The sequence below is a fragment of the Sus scrofa genome, chromosome 7, assembly GCF_000003025.6.
Source record: "Sus scrofa isolate TJ Tabasco breed Duroc chromosome 7, Sscrofa11.1, whole genome shotgun sequence".
Classification (NCBI taxonomy): Eukaryota; Metazoa; Chordata; class Mammalia; order Artiodactyla; family Suidae; genus Sus; species Sus scrofa.
Genome location: NC_010449.5, coordinates 100,180,016 through 100,199,849, shown reverse-complemented (window position 1 = coordinate 100,199,849; position 19,834 = coordinate 100,180,016). Strand labels below are relative to the sequence as shown.

General features: G+C 46.9%; 1 protein-coding gene across 5 annotated transcripts; it reads right to left on the bottom strand.

The window, feature by feature from the left end:
• On the bottom strand, positions 321-19,461 carry CIPC (CLOCK interacting pacemaker). 5 transcript variants are annotated; one of them, XM_013978334.2, is made up of 6 exons: positions 18,760-18,983; positions 16,636-16,743; positions 15,232-15,311; positions 13,333-13,520; positions 8,929-9,098; positions 321-5,529 (listed from the first exon to the last, which is right to left on the bottom strand). In XM_013978334.2, the coding sequence occupies exons 4-6, from the start codon at positions 13,466-13,468 to the stop codon at positions 4,699-4,701; spliced, it is 1,137 nt and encodes a 378-aa protein (XP_013833788.2). In that variant the 5' UTR covers positions 13,469-13,520; positions 15,232-15,311; positions 16,636-16,743; positions 18,760-18,983; the 3' UTR covers positions 321-4,698. The 5 variants fall into 5 exon arrangements, with proteins under 5 accessions (XP_013833788.2, XP_013833789.2, XP_013833791.2 ...); XM_013978335.2 differs by lacking the exon at positions 15,232-15,311; XM_013978337.2 differs by lacking the exon at positions 16,636-16,743.

Genomic DNA, 19,834 nt, shown 5'->3' with positions numbered 1-19,834 from the left:
AGTCACATATAATAAGTTTAAAACCTGACAGATTAAAATCAATTTACCAGAGCACTAGGAACCTACTTTGAAGGCAACCCAGGATTTTCTCTAAAATTAAATCCATTACAGATGGTCCCCAACTTACGATGGTTCGACATAAGGTTTCTGGATTTTACAATGGCGTGAAAGATAGGTATTCTGTAGAAACTGTGTCTTGCAATTTGAGCTCAACCGAACTCTGAATCTGGATCTTCTCCCTGGGCCAGCGATGTGTGGTACAATCATGACAACAGCAGATCCATGACCCTCTGCACCACAAGAGAACTCAGGTTACGTGCTTTTTTTTTTTTTTTTTTTTTTTTTTTTAATCTCATGCCTTTTTGACTCAGAATATGTTCAACTTATGATGATGGGCTTATCAGGATGTAACCCCAAGGTAAAGTGAGGAAGACCCATACTTTTATGGCTTAGCTGTGACACAGCTAGAGATCTCGCAAATGGTTAGTCAGGAAGCACCGCAGACAGAACCAACTCCAATTCTTTATTATTCAACCTTGAGGTTCAGTGACCTACACAGAGCCACCCAGTTAATGAGTGACAGCTACAACAGGAGCATGCAGGTCTTAAGACCCCCCCCCCCCCGCGCGCCAGGCAACAACCTGTAGCAATGCCACACAAGATGCGCCTAGACGCCTGTAGCAGGGCTCTCCCCAGCCTCGCAGCAACCACTCTGGGCTCCCGTGTCCCTGGATTCCATCTCTTATGGGAGGGTGGTTCTAGTTCAGGAGCGGCCTCTTCTAGCCATCTTTACTCAGTTTTATTTCATTTCAGTGGTCTTACAGCCATATTTTTAAAAGTTACTTAGAAAATTCTGTAGGACAAAAATAAAGCTGTAAGAATTAGACTATGGCAAACCTCCAGGCCTGTAAACGAGGATAAGCTTTTTACTTTTCCACTGACAAGAATCCCGGGAGAGGTGTCCTGACTGGCCGGGAGAGCAGGGGAGACTCTACACACGTCCCTGCTGAGACTCGGTCGCTCAACCTTGAGGAGGAGGAGCAGAGCCTTCAGAGGCAACTCGGAGAAGCATGAAGGAAGGGGCTAGAGATGTACTCACTCAGGACCACTCTGCTGTAGAAAGAACTTCACCTGGTGGCTTTTTTTTCCCCCCACTGTACAGCAAGGGGATCAAGTTATCCTTACATGCATACATTTTTTCCCCCCACCCTTCGTTCTGCTGCAATATGAGTATCTAGACATAGTTCTCAATGCTACTAAAGTGGCTTTAGTTTAGCCTGGTAGACAACTGCAGGAACTCTGTCATTGAAAAATTGTTTGATACAACTTATATCTGGAATCCAATATACAGCACAAATGAACCTTTCCACAGAAAAGAAAATCATGGACATGAGAACTTGTGGTTGCCAAGGGGGAGGAGGAGGGAGTGGGATGAATGGGGAGCTTGGGGTTAAGAGACGCAGACTATTCCCTTTGGAATGGATTAGCAATGAGACCCTGCTGTGTAGCACTCGGAAATGTCTGGTCACTTAGGATGGAGCCTGATAATGTAAGAAAAAAGAATGTATGCATGTATGTGTCACCATGCTGTACAGTAGAAAATGGACAGAACACTGTAAACCAGGTATAATGGAAAAAATAAACTGTATTAAATATATATATATATATATAAATCAAAAAAAATTAGTATGTAGAAAAATTCTGTTTGTGAAAGTGTCATTATCAGATGGAAGAAACCACTGGATTATACCCTCCTCTCTCCTCCCAACCTACCCAATACAAACCTCCACGATTCGAGGGAACGCTGGACTATCCATTTGCCTTAAGAGTGCCTGCATCTCTTTGAAATTCACACTGGTGAGAGTCTGAACAAAGAATTTCCCCAAGTTCAGTATCTAATTCCAATACCCACAAATGACATGAGTAAGACGGTGAAGCCTAAATGGGACTTTTACTCTTGACATCCCTTAGTATTCTAAGTGGTTATAAAGCCAAAAGGTCAAGCAGTCTTCAAGTAAGTGACTTTTATTATTCTCTGACATTTCACAGTTAATTTCTACAAAACTTCATACTTCCTCAAAAGACTTCACATTTGGTAAATAAATCTCTATCCTAAAGAATTCATAGCTGGAAAAACACTTCAACATACGCACGAGAGTTACTTTTCGGCAGAAGGAATCAGAGTAAGGTCAGACAACGCCATACTCAATAAAGAGCAATGAGAGTGTAATAAGTTACAAACGCCACTCAACTCCGTTCCCATAACCGATTCAATCAGCAGCTTTTTCTACATGTTTCCAAACTGCTGACACGATTTGCCAAAACTTCTCTTAAGCGTTGGGTTGAGCTGAGAATGGCTTCTCACTTTCAGAAACAGCAGCTTTGCCACAGAGCTCCACGCCAGATCAGATCACGCATCGCCACCACCATCGCTACTTACAGCCTCGTGAAAACAACGGAGATCCTTCTGGTCAACTCCGAGGTGCCTCCATTGCTGATCTGGCTTCTGGCCCCACGTGAGGCTTCTGCTAGCCTCAATGGATCTTTCCTTCCACGGCCTAGCTTCTCTACTTGGCTTCATCAGTTTATTGCTCCATCCACTAGGAAAAGAACACCCATGCTAACAGCCTTGAGAGAATTCCAGCACCGAGTTACAGGACCATAAGTGCTGGGGATGGTGCTGCTTCTCCCTGCCACACAGCAGCGAGGGTCGGTGGCTTTCAATGCCTTTTACTGTGACAGGAGGGAAATGCAAACCTTCATCTAGGAAGAAGAGTCCAAGAGGTGTGCAGCTCCACAGAGGGTTTTTCCAGTGGAATCAGTTTGGTTCTCAGCAAGTGCTCAGATTTTTGACTCGGTAAGACTCATAACTGGTGCCCAGACTGTTCTAAATGCACCTGTTTCTATAGCTTTGCTGCCAAACATATTCTGCCAAAAAGGAAGCTTCCTAGCATGGTGTGCAGGGCAGAGCTGCTGTAGCACCACACAGATTCAGGGCAGGCACAGGGAGTGGGCCAGGAGAAAAATATTAAAAGGAGCCAAGTCTGCTCACAGACACATTTGCTCTGATTTTTGAAATTCTTACAGAAAGCAAATGGCAGGTAATAATTCTGCACTGATCAGGAGAGTCTAGAGATTTTACCGAGTTATTTCTAAATTGGTCATATCTAAACCACACAGACTTGAAAACAAAATGCAAGAAATCGGAAGCCTTGTAATTCTGAAAGTATGTCAGAGTTACAACTAGCTTGTAAATTTGAAGATCAGCTTCTGGCCTTGGTAGAACTTTAAGAACATTTTCCTTGCAGAAAAGATAAAGGTGGTCATACAAAACTTCTCATGAATCTGAACAAAGATTTTCAAGAGGATGAAATTTTTACATGGGAGGATAAAAAGTTGGCAACTTTACTACTTAGAAATCTGGTCTACAATGAGGCTAAAGAGTGTGTATAATATGGAAGTTCCTATAATACTCTCCCGTTCTAGATGGACTTCACCTGACTCACTACGCATGTGGCTTTGCTGCCAAAATCCAAAGCATAAGGGAAACACGGAAGCCTCCACTCCACATCCCTGTGGCATAAGACAAATGAAAACTCTGGATGTGGAAACAACATAACAAGAATGGTTTCCAATTTTTCGGTGAACTTATATGCCATAACCTTATGATAATTTTAATTCAAAGTTTATCAAGCTTAATAATCATCTCTTTCCCCTTCTGTTTTTACAGAAGGTGGTAGCAGAGGGCTGACTTGTATTATACTACCAGGAACCATGAGGCTGTCTTTAAGATTTTCACACATAAAACAGGTTGCATTGTTTCAAAAGAAGAGAGAGACAAAAAGACAAAAAAAGCATAAATTACCAGAATCTTCCAGCTCCCAGCCAAGAGATGCTAGCCATTCCTCCTTTCTTCAGAGTCTAAGTCAAAAAAGCAATTCATCAACTGTAGCTCCAGATGGACCTAAATGCATTCCATACTTCGCAAATCTCAGTTTAAGAGGAATCTGGCTTGTCATTAAAGTGTAAAAGTTAAATGGTACTACCCTTTCCCCTTGACTTTCGAGTTAAAAAAAACCAAAGCTTTAAGTGCTTATACCCAAGGGCCAATCCATGCCCAAAGCATTTAGGTTCCTCCCAAACTGTCCCATGCCTGGGGGATGCAAAAACCCTCCTCTTATTTTTCCTCTGCAACTAAGGCCTTCAAGGGACGATCCACAGAAGGCTCCTGATGTCACCTACTCCCTGGCTTAACAGGTGTCGCTCTGTATGCTCACCCATGTCACTGCATCCTTGATCAGGGTTAGTGAGTGGGAGGGTGGGAGGTGACAGCTAGGCGGGCCCCACACAGTCATCTCTCCCGCTCTGCCCTGTGATCCATCTAAGTGCCTGCAGGCTAAAGAAGAGGGACTCAAGGACACCCCAATCTGAGGTCCTCGGTGGAACGGAGACAAAGGTAAACTGCATAGACCTCAGGGTGAGAGCAGCCAGGTACTGGCACGTGGCTTCATAAGTGAACTGCTGAACAGTTTAAGTTTAGAGGGAAAGCTCTTACGTAGGCTTTGGAAATAGAAGTGGGTAACAGTAAAAGAGTTAAAAAGAACCACTCAAGTAACAGGAAAACATGTTTTCTACGTTATATATCTGGCTGATCAGAGAACATGTCTAGGTTGCTGCCAGCATGACCTGACCTTGACATTAAAGATGCCTGCAGCTTGGCCCAAGCCTGAGGGCCCTGCTCTTGGCGGCCTCTACCAACAGCCGGGTCTGCTCCTTCAGCTGGTCTAGTTCCACCTGAGTTGCCTGGTTCTGACGAATCAACTCCTTGGTTTTCAAAGTGATCTCCAGCAAACCAGACCTGTGCAGGACCACGAGTGTATTCTGAAAGCGCCTGTGTTTGCTCTGCCGCTGCTCTGCAAAGCTATCTGGGCTGCGGCAGAGGTGCTCCGCGGCCCACAGAGGGGAGCTGTAACTGGCTGACAGGGGGGACAGCGGCGGGTGGCTCTCCACCCCATGCAGAGAACTGTCTGACGCGCAGACAGGGCTGGCGGGGGAAGCGAAGGTCAGGCTGGGGGCCTTAGCCACGTGGCTGCTGGACACCGGCTGAAGAGTCTGTGGACTTCCGCCCGCCACCAGGGAGGGCACGCCCCGTAGAGCCGAGTCCTCGGCGAGCTTGGCACTGGGGGGCACGGGGGTCGGGGGCCTGGACGGCACAGCGCCAGGCTTGGTCGGCTCACCAGAGGACAGGCTCGGCCCGAGTCTCTCCGTGCAGATCTTCTTCTGCATTCCGCCCTCTCCTCTGTCTTCCGGGCCGAGGGGAAGGCCCCTCTTGCCTGGGTGTGGGGCTATTTTGGTGTAAGAATTCAGAATGGGCAGGTAGTTCCTGGAGTCCGACTTTTTCTCACCCGCGTGACGGGGGCTGACAGGAGACGGTACGGGCGGATGGAGGAAAAGGAGCTGCGGCTGTGCCGAGATCACCTCAAAGGAGGGCTGGACGGTCCACGACTGGAGCTGCGATGAGCTGCCGCCCTGAGACAGAGGAGGAGGGCAGCGTGTTACTCATTCATCACCTGCTGCTGAGGAAGGGGCAAGGCCAGCCCTCGGGTGTCTGCAGCCAGCTCAAGGACAGAGCTTCCCTCACACACGGGACAGCCCTTCGGAACATGACTGGACATGTGGCTTAAAAAGCTACTGGGGTCTGGCCTATTTTTTTTTTTTTTCTTAAGGGAAAACTGGAAGAAATAGCTATTTTTATTCAAGTGCTATCACTCAAGAAAAAGAAACTATAAGTCGGTAAAGTAATGACAGAGTTCAAGTCACAAGAGAGGCAATGCTAGTGTGGACAGTACGATTTCCCGCATAAGTTCAAATGTGCTAGGAGTTCCCATTGAGGCTCAGGGGAAACAAATCTGACTAGCATCCATGAGGACGCAGGTTCGATCCCTGGCCTCACTCAGTGGGTTAAGGATCTGGCATTGCCGTGAGCTGTGGTGTAGGTTGCAGATGCAGCTCAGATCTGGCATTGCTTTAGCTGTGGTGTAGGCCAGCGGCTATAGCTCCAATTCGACCCCTAGCCTGGGAACCTCCATATGCCATGGGTGCGGCTCTAAAAAGACAAAAAAATAAAAAAAAATTTTTAAAAAGGTTCACATGTGCTGATCTCGACACTATAAATGTGACTTTACATCAAAGTCTATCTTCATTTAGTTACATCTGGAACCTGTTTTTAAAGCAATGACGCCCAACAACCACAACGCTCTCCAAGGCACGAAATGCCGCCATGTATGGGTGCTGACTACAGGCCGACGCTGTGTGGCACTTCACATGGGTTGTCTCATTTAATCTCCATAATGACCCCATGAGGTGGTTGTCATTTCCCTCCACAAACAGGAAACTGAGGTTTAGAAGGTTGAACTAACTTGCTTTCAGTCCCCAAGCTACTTTATGTAAGGAAGCTAGGATTCCATCCTCTGACGCTAAAACCCAGCCTGACTATTCCACTACACCGCTTTTGTTGTACTCCTCCATTATAATTTTAATGTTTAATTAACGATTCACACAGAAATCTAATAAAGAAGGGCATGGCTATCTGTCTCGAAAATTTCAAAGCCAATCCAATTCCAACCTGGGCCCAAAGACCTGAGTGCAGATGAGGCTGGGCAGAGAGAGCCTGACAGAGGTTCTTACCTTTGGAGAAGTCACGTGATTTGTCTGAGGAAAGCGAAGGACGATGCTCCCTCACAGGCACACTCATTTGCATACATTTCAGCTTCTTGGATACCTGGCTAGGATCTTTAAGCCAAGATCTACTATAGTTCATCTCCTGTGCAAAGGCTGGGATGACCTGAAGAGTGCATCCTGGAGCCCTCTTGGTGTTCAAACACACCCTGCGATGTACACAGGCAAGCAGTGCCAGGCCCGGCAACCGCACTCCCCCGTCAGAGGACACAGAGAGTCAGAGGTCAGTCCAGGAACGTCAGCCTGGTTCAGCTCAGTCAGAAGCTAAACTTCAGACTGTCCCTAGTCACTCGTGCCTTAAGAGGTGACCTACCAGGCAAATGGATCCAGAAAAGACCTAATTCATTGCTTTTCCAAAATGATTTCACTGGATTGCTCCTCTAAGGCTGCGGCTATGCCTACTCAAGACACTCAGCTTATTTATTCTCATTTTTAGCTTTTACAGTGTATCATTCTTGTTGAGATCACCTGAGGGAATACCAGACAAGACTTTAGACTTGAATAGGATCTCAGAATCATTTCACCTAAGATCTCATGCTAAAGATGAGGAAACTGAAGTCCACAGTGATTAAGTAATTGTGTGTAAGATCACATAGTGTGGTGGTAGAACTGGAATTACACCCTCAAAAGAAAAATACCTAAAACCAAGGCAGCAATAATTAAGACATGACACAAAAGTATTTAATTCTTTTAAATTTGGAATGTGCTGGAGTCTAGCCCATGTGAAAAATAACTAAGCTCCTAGATGGCTCCCTTAGGTCAGTCTGCTCCCATGTGTCCTGTCCCCTGATCAAGCCCAGTGGCCTCCCCAGTGGCTCTCTCTCCTAAAGATGACGCCTTCACTGGGGCCGCCTACACCCTCTGCATGTGGGCTGTTCCCAGGCCTCTGCAGCTGCCAGCCTTGCCCATGACAAACAAAGACGCCCAAGAAAAAGTGGCCAGGGGCCAGAGAGGAAGGCAGGGAGGAAAGAGCAGGAGACGGAAGCCCTGAGAAGCACCACGGCCCTGGTGGGGCCTGGACAATCTCATTTGGGTTCCATTTCATGTTTTTATTCTCTAGCCTCAGCGCAGTGAGGGGAGCTGTGCTTCCAGCTGAGAGGTGATTTGCCAAGCAAATACCTTTAAATTCTTCTTCCAAACTCACCAGGCTGCCTTGTCAAAAATCAGTTTGTGTTCCTCAGCAAAAAACTAAGTAATAGTTAAGACGTTAAGGTTTCTTGTCAGGCTGCAGCCATGTTCTTCTGAGGCAGGCAGGTCAACCACATAAAGCCAGATTTCAAACTTACTAGCTTCGAGCAGCCTCGAGCAAAGGGGGGTTAAGGTTACATGCTCTTTAACCAAGTTCATATATATGATTGAGATCTCTGTTTCAAACACTGGGGCTTAGCTTAGATCTTCACCTAAATCTTTTCTTTCATATCTAGGCAATAATCACATAATTTGCATAGTTATGGTGCTTTTTCTTCTTCTCTCTCTTTTTTGCAGCACTCAAGGCATGTGGAAGTTCTTGGGCCAGGGATCAAACCTGTGCCACAGCAGTGACCTGAGCCACTGTGGTGACAATGCTGAATCCTTAAGCTGCTGTGCCACATGGCAACTCCAATTTGCATAGTGATGTAATCAAGCCTGAAACAGGGTATGTTCCAACTCCACAGCAATGCCACGTGGGCTCTGCTGGTAGAGCCATACCTAAACCAAAGAGCCGCTTTCTCACTAATGACATAGCTTTGGCTGATTACTAGAAAATGCTCAGAATGCAACATGAGAAATTGTTCTACTGCTTCTATAGAGTAGAAATTGCTTCTATTTCCCAAATATTTCTAAATTCCCAGGGCAATTCAAATTAAAAGGAGATCCTCTTGTTCCTGCCCTAAATTCTGCCACATATTAGAATGCACAACAGAGGTTAGACATTTCTGCCTGGTTCCTTTAAATATGACTAAAGAATTCCAGATCACTTTGGACACACTGGGGATGTGGAAATACAATAGTCTTTCGGTCTGGAAAATGAGAACACGTGTCACGACTCTCATAATCCAAGGGCACGTCCTCCTCCCAGGACAGAAACGCAGTGGGTGCGGTCCTGGTGCCCTGCTTCTCACCTCTCTCCCTGGCAGAGGGAGAGGCTCTGGACACAGGCAGCTCAGAGACTCTAGTCTGAAGAAGTCAGGAGAGATGAGCCCTCCTCACCTGTTTGACCAGCACGTTCTTCATGACAACCATGGGGGACAGCGTCGGGAAGGCAGCGCTCACAGGCTTGGAGCTCGGCCTCGGCCGGTCCTCTGGGCTCCAGCCTAAGGCGCCCAGCACGTCCTCGGACTCCATCTGCTCTGCCGAGCTCAGGCATTCTGAGCTCCCATCTGGTGGCAGAAGAAGAGTCAGGTCACTTGGGCTCTTAACCAGTCCTGGGGAGTCATGGACCCCCTTTCAATGGACCAGAACACTTGCGATATATGTTGTCGTGAATTTTTCTGAGAAGGTCTTTAGCTTTCATTGGATTCTCAATGGATCCATAATTATCCTCCCACCCCCGAAAGGTTCCGAACCACCACCTTAGGACAGTAGACTTCCTTTCTAACTCCCCTCCAGACCCGGGTTCCTGTGAAAGTTACCATCCCGTCTGCAGCAAGGATGGGTGAAGGCTTCAAAACTAGCACAGCACCTTCAAGAATGTGTTGCTGAAAGGGGAGAGGAGTGTGTGTGTGTGACCTGGGGCAGGAGTAAGACCTTTAGAGGCTGGGAGCACCACATGATATGACAATAAAAACAAAGCCAACCCATAAAACCTCAAAACTTATCTGCATGCTAAAATTAAAACAGCTTCCTCCTAAGTTTTCTAATTGTAAAATGCTGGATAAGTCCATCAAGCTAAGATTTACAACGGGTCTCTCTGTTATTCCCCTCCACCCAGTTAACCGCCTCCTGTTAGTGTCCTACATGCATGTCGAGGGTGCCCCTGGGGATCCTGCGTGAAGGGTGATGGAAAGATTCTCTCCAGGCAAAGACAAGGAGGTTGCCCTACGTGAAATCCATACAGAAAGGACGTAATTAGCTCCCCACTGGAGTAACCAAGAGACTGCTGTCACCCTGCCAGTGAGGAGGCTGGGAACACCCTAAATGCTCATTAAAACCTCACAGTAATCTGGATGAGGCCGGACTGGAATGTGACTATGATTTAAGAGTGCAAATGTCAACACTTGCATTTAATCCGATTCTCCAGAGAAGCTTTTTAGAAATAAATTATGGGTGTTGGGGGGTCCTCTCCTCAATCTAGCAAACTGGTTTATCTGGAGGCCAGCCATGCACTTTCACAAAGCACCATAAGTCATCCAAATATGCAACTAGTTAAGAATCATTAGGCCAGAAATAAAGGACTTCAGAGACAAAGTGCATACTCTAATACAGGAATCTTAGTTTCTAAATGTCATTCTGCATAAAAAAGGAACTGGGGCTCCCTAGAGAAATGGCTGATGCCAAGTTTGTGGCAGGGAAGGGTGCAAGATGGGCCTGGACATATGGTCCCAGAAAGCAAGGAAGTGCTCAACGAATGGGGACATGTCAAAAGGACAGGTGCTGTCTAGAAGGGACCCCAGTGACCAAATGCAGGATGATTTGAGTATCAAAAAGAATGATGATAATGGACTGACAAACCAAGCTACAAAAGAATCCCATGAATCCACAGTGACACTCAAAAAAGGGGGTGGAGGAGAGAAAGTGCTTCTTTATGGAAGACTGTCGGCTAATAAAATGCACAGGGAATGACAGAATTAGATCACCATTTTCAAACCCCCAGTGCAGTCACTGATTCAGGCAAAGATCATCAATGGATACTAAAACCACTAGTCAGGAGTCAGTTGGGGAATGGGATAGTCACATAGTCTCAAAGTATCATCCCACAAATTGCTTGTGAATTACAAAGAGAACAGGGTACGTTTGCAATAAAGAGATCTGGTATACAGACACACTCCCTTAACCAAGTGATCAACCACAGCGCCACCAAGAATGAGACAAATTTAGGATCACCTTATATGTCGCAATGAGAAGAATATAGTAATATAAAAAAATGTAATATTCTATTTTTTTAAAGTTTACCTTGATTCCCCTAATGGGGAAGCTACTATAGAAACCGGGTATAAAACATTTCTATAAAACAACAAGCCTCATTTAAAGATGCTGATGTCCAAGAAAAAAAAAAAAAGAAAGAAAAGGGAGACGAGGAAGCACTTCTAGACTAAATAAGATTAAGAAGACAGGACAAAAAAATGAAATACACAGCTCTCACTTGGATTCTGGACCCTAAACAAACCAATATACAAAGAGACTAACAGCTATAAAAGACACTATCTAGACAACGGGAAAAATCTATGGGTTGTAGCTAATGATTAATAGCAAATTACATCATATCCCAAGGTAACCAGAATGGTAACTCAGGCATGACGGAATCACTGGCACCTGGCCCAGGTGTGGCTGGAGGCAGTCACTGGGGCCACTTTCTGGGGCATAATAACTTTGATTAGTTTTAATACTGCCTTATGTTTGAAGAGCACAATACTTCTTAAAGCATTTCTACAAAGAGAAGAGGAAACTTTCAGAAAAACTATCCAGACTTTGGGACATGTTGTAGAATAGCTGGCCTGACAAAGCTGCAGCTATCAGAATAAGCACGAGACTGTCCACAGTATTGGGAATAATAAACAGGGAGCAGGATTACGGACAATGTTTATTCTCTTCTTTGCATGTACCTAAACTTCTAAGCTTCTACAACAAGCAATGTGTTACCTTCGTGATATGAAAAACATACAAGAAACAAACATGATGTTAAAAGAGGGAAAAAAAGACACTTAGGCCTGCAAGGTTTCCCAAATCTGTCTGATCACACGCATCACCAGACACTTGTAAAGTATAAAACCCACACTCCAGGCCTTCCCCCAGACTCTGGGTATCACAATCTCCAGGACGGGGTCTGGTGGTCAGTACTTAACAAACGCCTGAGATGAGCCTTATGATGAGGTAACCTTGGGAAACAACGCTAAAAGCTCAAGAAGAAAAACCCAAAGGGCTGTGAGCTGGCCTCCCTTTCCTGGACTGTCCTCATTCTAATCCCTAGGACAGTGCTCTGTTCCTCGCCGAGCAGCGGTCTATTTATAATTTGGCTTCCTGGTAGCATACCTACAAGAGAAAATAAACCAATCTAAGGATGCGTGTCCTCGTTTCCCTAACAGCTGCACTTCTCACTATAAATTAATAAATCAACACAATGGATTGATAAATCTCCATCTGGATAATATAAATCTTCCTCTGGGAGAGGGGTCCACTCTCAGGATGCTGACCCAGCCAGAATCCCTTGGGCCAAAAATGTTGACACTAGAGCCGTATTTAAGGCACTACTCACAGACCTGGAAATAAAAAAGCCTCAGCACAGAATTAAAAGATTTACTGGGAATGCAGCTAGTCCTTTCAGATAAGGCTTAAGACAAACCAGTCAGAAAAACTACCCTTTCTTATCTTTAACAGATACTCAAGCTTGGAACTGGGCCAGGAGGCTCATAGTCAAAATACAAAATACATAAATACTGGGAGGAATGGGTTTGAGAGGGAGAGGTTTTTAAACAGAGCAAATTACTTTCTTAACAAAAAAAGTTACCTTAATAAATTATATACTGCCTTTGTTTAATTTGTTACATGTGATGATAACATGCAGGGTTTTTTTCCCTGCAATGTGACTATTCCTATGAAAAACGAAGACAACAGAATTATGAGTATTTAGATATTTTTTCCTAGTAACCACTTGCCACAGTTGGAAATATAACATTTAAAGTTGAGAGTCTGGAGTTCCTGTCGTGGCACAGCAGAAACAAATCCGACTAGGAACCATGAGATTTCGGGTTCAACCCCTGGCCTCGATCAGTGAGTCAAGGATCCGGTGTTGCTGAGAGCTGTGGTGTAGGTCACAGGTGCAGCTGGGATCTGATATTGCTGTGGCTGTGGTGTAGGCTGGCAGCTGTAGCTCCGATTTGACCCCCTAGCCTGGGAGCCTCCATATGCCAAGGGTGCAGCTCTAAAAAGACAAAAACAAAAACAAACAAAAAATAAAGTTGAGAGTCTGGATTTCCCTTCGTGGCTCAGCCAAAACAAATCTGACTAGCATCCATGAGGACACAGGTTCGATCCCTGGCCTTACTCAGTGTGTTAAGGATCTGGCATTGCCGTGAGCCGTGGTGTAGGTCGCAGACATGGCTCAGGTCTGGCATGGCTGTGGCTGTGGTATAGACCAGCACCCACAGCTCCAATTTGACCCCTAGCCTGGGAGCTTCCATATGCCACGGGTGTGGCCCTAAAAATAAATAAATAAATAAAATAAAATAAATTTAAGAGTCTGAGTCGAAAAAAGATGTGCAATCATTCCTTCAGAACTAAGCCCACTGTGACTCCTGACGACCCAGCCATATGGGAAGAGTCACCATTTTAAGAGATCAGAGAGCTGTTTCTCCAGTGGGTGAAATCTTCCCATCCTTACCACACAAGTGAGTTTTAGGAGGACATTTTTCAGGCAAACCATTCATTATAATGTAGAAAGGATGAGGTATTTTTAACCTGAAAATCCAGAGTCCTTATCTGACTCAGCAGCTGCCATGCCGAGTTGACGAGACACTTTTTTCATCTCTGTGCCTTTGCTTAGTTTGGCCGAGAGCCTTCTAGGGCCCTCTCTGGATGAGCTCTTCCTCTCCATGTTTTACTGGGCTGGAACTGGACGCATCAGGACTCTTTTCATCTGGACTTCCCTGTGAAAAACAACAATTACATAAGAAGTCACTGCCTGGAGCGCTGAGACAGGTGATCTACAACGGCAAGCAAAGTAAGGGCAAAGGACACTGGCCTCGCCCACTTCCTCGGCGTGCATTTTCTCAGAGGTCTCAACTGACAGAGGCTACAGGTTACACAACAGTGGAATGGTTTCCACCCCAGAGGAGGTTCACTGTCCTGGCACTGCCCTCTCAATCCATTACAAATGCAAAGCACACAACCACATTCAGTGGCAGCTTTGTAAACTGCGAACAAAGGCACATCTGACTGGGCTTTCTGGAATGTTCCCTGAGGGAGGGGAGGAGAGGTGATGCTCGCCTTGGACCAGGCCTGCTTCCCAGGATGCATTTGCAGACTCCGGACCTCCTGCCACCTCCCAGAGTGTGTAGTTTCTCAAATTAACCTTTCACTTTTTGGATGAGACGTTGAACGGAGTGAAAAACAATGCCTTATATATGCATGCTACATTTTGGCTTAAAGAGTACTTCTATGCACACATAAGACCATATATAATAGTGCTCTGATTCCACAAATGCCCACAACGTTACTGCCGATCAGGTTCTCTCACTTGAGACTCACAACATCCTTCTCAGTGGCTATTCCATTCTACAGAGGAGGAAGTTGAGGCTCAGATATGTTACATTCGGCCATTTAAAATTATTTATCAAGTCCTGCTATGAACCAGGTATCATGCTAGGAACGGAGGTACAGAGTGAATCAAAGAGACTGGGTCACCCCCTTCCTGAAGAGAAGCCTAGGTTTGATCCAGTGACACACAGCTGGTAGAGCAGACCCAGAACTAGGCTAACAGTGCAAAGCATGAGACCAGTAAGCCCTTCAAAGGGCTGGCAGAGGCTGAGGACCTTCCAGATATTTTAACAGGGCCCTCTGCATCACCAAGGAATGGCAGCTGTAAGGGTGGCATGGTAAGAACACAAGGATACCGCAGGGATAAAGAGAACAGGGACCAAGAGCAAAGATGAAGATAATAATGGGATGCATTAAGAGTTATTGTCTGAATGTTTGTGTTCCCTCAGATTCATATATTGAAATCCTAAGCCCTAAAGATGATGGCATTAGGAGGTGGGGCCTATGGGAGGTGCTTAAGTCATGAGGGCGTCGCCTCATGGGATTAGCACCTTAGAGGAGGCTCTAGAAAGGCCCTAATCCCTCCCACCGCGTTGAGACAGTGAGAAGTCTGTGACCCAGAAGAGGGCCTTCGCTGGACCATCCCAGCATCTAGAACTGTGAAGAGTACAATTCTGTTGTTTACAAGCCACCCGGTCTGTGTTTTGTCACGGCAGCTCAAATGGACTAAGACGGTTTAAGCAACACCTGGTGACGTTTTTTTCCCACCCCACCTTGGACTTCATTTGCTTGTCCTTCTGGGTCGAAGGAAACATGGGCCCCCTGGCAAACAGCATCGTATCTGAAATACCCTGGAAATGCCAAGTGTGAAAATTCCTGCTAATACAGAATCTACTGAAGAATAACGACTACTCCAGAAGCAGAGGAGGGTTTCAAAATGAAATCACAAAGAAGACAAGGATGCTTACAGGCACCCTTGAGAGAGCCTCCTGCTCATACTTTGCATACAGGAGAAGTGGACTAGAGGGAATGCGCAGTCAGTGATCAGAATGAGGCTGAATTTTAAACACTGTTCCAAGTAAAAATTATTTTGTATCATACCTGACTCATCTAAGAGGGCTGGCTTCCCCAATCAATCCATGTCAAGCTGAATACTCTTTGACGGGCCACGTTTAGGGTTACTTTGGCATTATGTGCAATGAAAGATAAACAGTGGCACTGTCACAACTTGCATGGCACTTTGCAAAAGCAACATCTCTCTACTGGATGGCTGTAAGTTTGACAGTTTAAAAAGCAGAATAAAATGTAGAACTATCTCTAATTAAATCAGCACCCTTTTGTATGAAACCCAACAAATGTACACTTCATTTTCCTGAAATAATACTGTCTGCAAGTGAATAGGGGGCTTCTTCAAAATGGAGGCAGATGACGCTGGTGGACGGGCAAACAGGTTTAACTCAGGTTGGACCCTGAATGCTGATTTAGATTAGGAAGGTAGCTCCTGTTAGATGCAATGAATTAAGAACTTGAGGGGTTCCTGTTGTGGCTCATCGGGTTAAGAACCTGCCACGGTTTCCGTGAGGACGTGGGTTTGATCCCTGGCCTCGCTCACTGGGTTAGGGATCTGGCGTTGCCACAAGCTGCAGTGTAGACTGCAGGTAGGGCTTGAATCCAGCATTGCAGCTAGGCTGGCAGCTGTAGCTCCGTTTTGACCCCTAGCCCAGGAACTTCCACACGCTACAAGTGTGGCCTTAAAACAAAACAAAACAAAAATTAGCAAAACTTCACCTTATCCTATGAAACGTGGATTATCTTACAGGCATTTTAGAGAAAGCATCCCAACTTTTCACAACCCTTGTGACGAGACAACAAACAAAGTCTTGCTACTGTTATTAAAGTGCAGTAAGTGGAGCTATAGGAATTTATCTGGATCATCTGAGAATCTGCTGGACAATACTGATTGTGGAATCAAAATCCCAAAACACTGACGTATCAGTTAAAAGGAGAGCAGATGCTAGAAGTTTAGAGCCTGGGGAACTGGTGGCACTTGGAAATAAAGAATGCATAATCTACTTTAGAATAGTAAATGGACTACTTTGAATGTTCAAGTGATAAAAAATATAAAAGCCTCTGTCCTAAGTAAAGTTCTCTTAAAGCAGCAGAAAGCCCTAGTGTTGCAAGAAGTTCAAGTGCGAAAGAGAATGGAGGGCTACATGCCATCTTGACCTGTTCTCTCTGAGAGGCACTTCCCTCCGGGAGTGGTGCTGAGGATGTCAATTAGCCAGTGAACAACAGACCCATTCATACACAGCACCAGATGAGGCCCTCGACCAGAGAGAAGCAGAATGATGGCATTCACTAGCAGTGCTCTCAAACCCAGGGCCACACCAATGGCAAGGTCTGAAAACCTCAACAGATTTTTTTTTTTCTCTTTGGTGTTATTTTATGATAAAGTCAGATGCTCATTAGATGACCATGGGTTGAAATGGGTTACCAAGCTCATACCTACTGTGCCATCTGTGCTTCCTGGCGCAGACTGGAAACCACTATGACTGCCTTACAAACATCTCAGGTCCTCATGAGCCGAACTCTGCAGCAGGACTCCAAGTTAAGCTGGGATCAAACGGGCCTCTTATTAGAGTGCACATGTAAAACACTGTCCAAGAGGTTCCCAGAGCGAACAGGACACACTAAAACTCACAATGGAAAGTGAACCAGTACATAGAGGTTTATACAAATTGTTATAAAAGTCTCGTGGGTGCTCCACAGCACTTGGTGCTTACTTCTACTTATGCACTTCTTACATTAGCGTCTAGTTATCCGTTTGTCTCTTCCACCTCAAGGGTTATCTTTTCGTCTCTATGACTCAGCCCCCAACAATTAATGTATGAGGGACTCAAAAGAATAATAAATTCCAACAAATCTTCTGTCCTGCTGAGTCTCACTGACAGTCCTAGCAGCTTAGCTGTCACCAAAATACCCGAACAGCTTGAAGGTCAGGAGTGTGCACTTTCAAACACCACGGTCACCTAAAGATCTAACGGCCAGTCTGGTCTCCTGCGGGAAACAGAGCTCATCTACCCTTTATTCTAAACTGAAACCTTGCGGGTAAATCTAGCAACCAAATTAAAGGTTGGTCAAATCCACAAACAATCTCTATGAAGATTTTGGCTGATGATGAAAAGGAGAACCAAGGTGTAGAAGGAAAGGATCTGAAATGCTGCTCGCACATCTCTCCTTTTATAGATACTTGGCAACTTGCCTGAGAGCTCAAGTTCCCTTTAAAATGTGTCACATGTATAACAAGCGTGCATGGGCAGAGGTGTGAGGTGAGAACCCAAGCAGAGGCTTAAACCCAATAAAAAGACAAGGCCATAGAAAACTAAGATCATACCACCCAGAAAGCCGTGAGTAATCTCAGCTGGAATTATAAATACAGTATTAGGGTTTCTCCGAAGTCATTTCCTCTTAGTCTGCATATTCAGAGATACCATTCTGGGGGAATGTCTGTGTATTTTAACAAAGGAGTGAAAACAAAAAACAAAACAAAAAAAACCCAGCTACCTAAATCTCTAATACTCATCTATCTTCCCCTTCACATCCATTTTCATGCTCCAACCTGGCTGCAAATTCATGTCAAAGATCCTGAACCTCAATTCCATACAACATCCTCTGTTTGGCACCAGGTACGGCTCAGTCCATTCTTCTCTCTCAAAGAGTTGATAAGATTACTTTCTCAAATCCCCTGCTTGGAGAAGGGTTCAGTGCCCACCCACCCCGCATTCACACCAGCCCACGATGCATCTGTGCCAGACAGCAGGAGCGCCCTCCAGGCATCCACAAGCCTGCCAGCTCAGCAGGGCAGAACTGGGCAGACCCCAGGACTGTGCTGTGACTGGCATACCACCAGCCTCCCAGAGCAAACTGCCAGGACTGGGCAATAATAGAGAGCCTGGCTGCGGCCTGGGCCCTGGGCCTGGATCAGAGCTCTCCCCAGCCCACCCACACTAACCACTAACTCCTTACTTGGCTCTGCCCACCTTCTCTCCACTTCCCCACCTCCTGGCACCACGCCTGGAAAGGTGGTCACCCTGAAGAAATAACCAGCAAAGTGGGTGACAGCAGGTCTCTGGGAAAGACAGCACACCTGTGCCCCGGGCTCAGAACGGAGCACTATCTCCCATCACCAAATTGGACGCCCAAGACCCTCAGAGGGTTGCCAGCCTTGGCGTCCACTCACCTGCCCGTTCCCTGCCCCTCTGCTCACAGCTCGGCTGGCCTCCAGACTGTCCCCCAACGCCCGGAAGCCCAGCAGGCTGCTGCCCCCAGGGCCAGACCTGAACCCACCGGCCCAAACGGTCTCATCCCATTTCCGCCCCACCCCCACAACCCCCTCCTCACCCGCGATTTCCTCTCCTACGCAGGCTCGACCCTCGCAGCAAAACCAACCAACTGAATGAGGGAGGGACGCACCACCCCCAGGTCCCACCGTTTGGCCCTCGGTCCCCCGAAAGTGCCCACTCTCCCTCTTGCTTACCTCGCCTCCCTTCTCTCCCCTCCTCCCACCTCCTTTCCCCGTGTTCCTCGCTCAAATCCTTTCCCTTTCCCCTCAAGCCTCCCCTTTCTCACCTAGGACCGGGGTCGCCGCTCCACGACCAGACAACTCAGGACTAAGGTGGCGCATGCGCAAGCCCGGCCCAGCAACTCCATGACAACCCCGTCGTCGTGGGATCTCAAGCTATCCCCGGGCCTCCTGCCCATTTCTCCTCCCCCAGCCTCCGCCGCGGGTTTCGCCGGCCACGTGACCCAGCTCGGAGGACCCGGCACCACCGAGACGGCTCATTGGTCTAGAAAGGCACTCGGAGGCGCACGGTGTTCCCGCCCCCTCGGCAAGAGGGCGCCGACACGCCTCTCCGGGAGGGGCAAACGCCCTTACGAGCCGGCGCTCTGTCTTTGGAAGGCGGGAGTCTCTATGGTTGGTTCCGCAGGCCTGGCCGCCATTTTGTACAGGGACCTAGAGCCCTGAGCGGCGGCGGGCGGGGGCGGTTCCGAGGCGGGGCCTGGGGAAGCCGGGCTGCGCCGGCTTCTAGCTGACAAGGCAGGCGGCGTGATTTTCCTGGGGGTGGGGGTGGGGGTTGCCTGGGGGAAATGACTCTTTCGGCTTGTAAGCCAGGACGCCTTTAGGGTTCGGGAGCGTAGCAGGCCATGCTGACTTGCACGCGAGCAAGAGCGGAAGCGGCCGGCGTGGGAGGGCAGGCGGGTAGCCTGGCCTTGTCTCCGCCCGAAGGAGGCTGGCCCGGACCGCCCAGCTCACAGCTCACGTGGTTGCCACGCCTGGCACGGCGGCTGGTTTGCGTTCCCTGCCAGCCCTCCCGGTGCTTCACGAGGCAGCGATGCAATCAGTATTTTTGTCTGCTGATTTCATGTCATTTGATGTATGACTCACTTTGTCCTGTGCAGCAAACCTTAGTGCTGGGTTTCACATGGATTCTCTTTCTCACGCCACTTCTTGAAGTATTACAAGGAGCACATGTGTATTAGCTGAAGAAAAGGTTAAGATCAGTTGAAGTTCTGATGTGCTGAATCAGTGAAGGTTACTTCTTAGACTAGGAAAAACTTCGCAGTTGAAAAAGAGGACATGGGTGAATTTAACAGTGTTAATTAGCCCAGGCAAATTCCAGAGGTACCCTGTCCAGTAGGATAG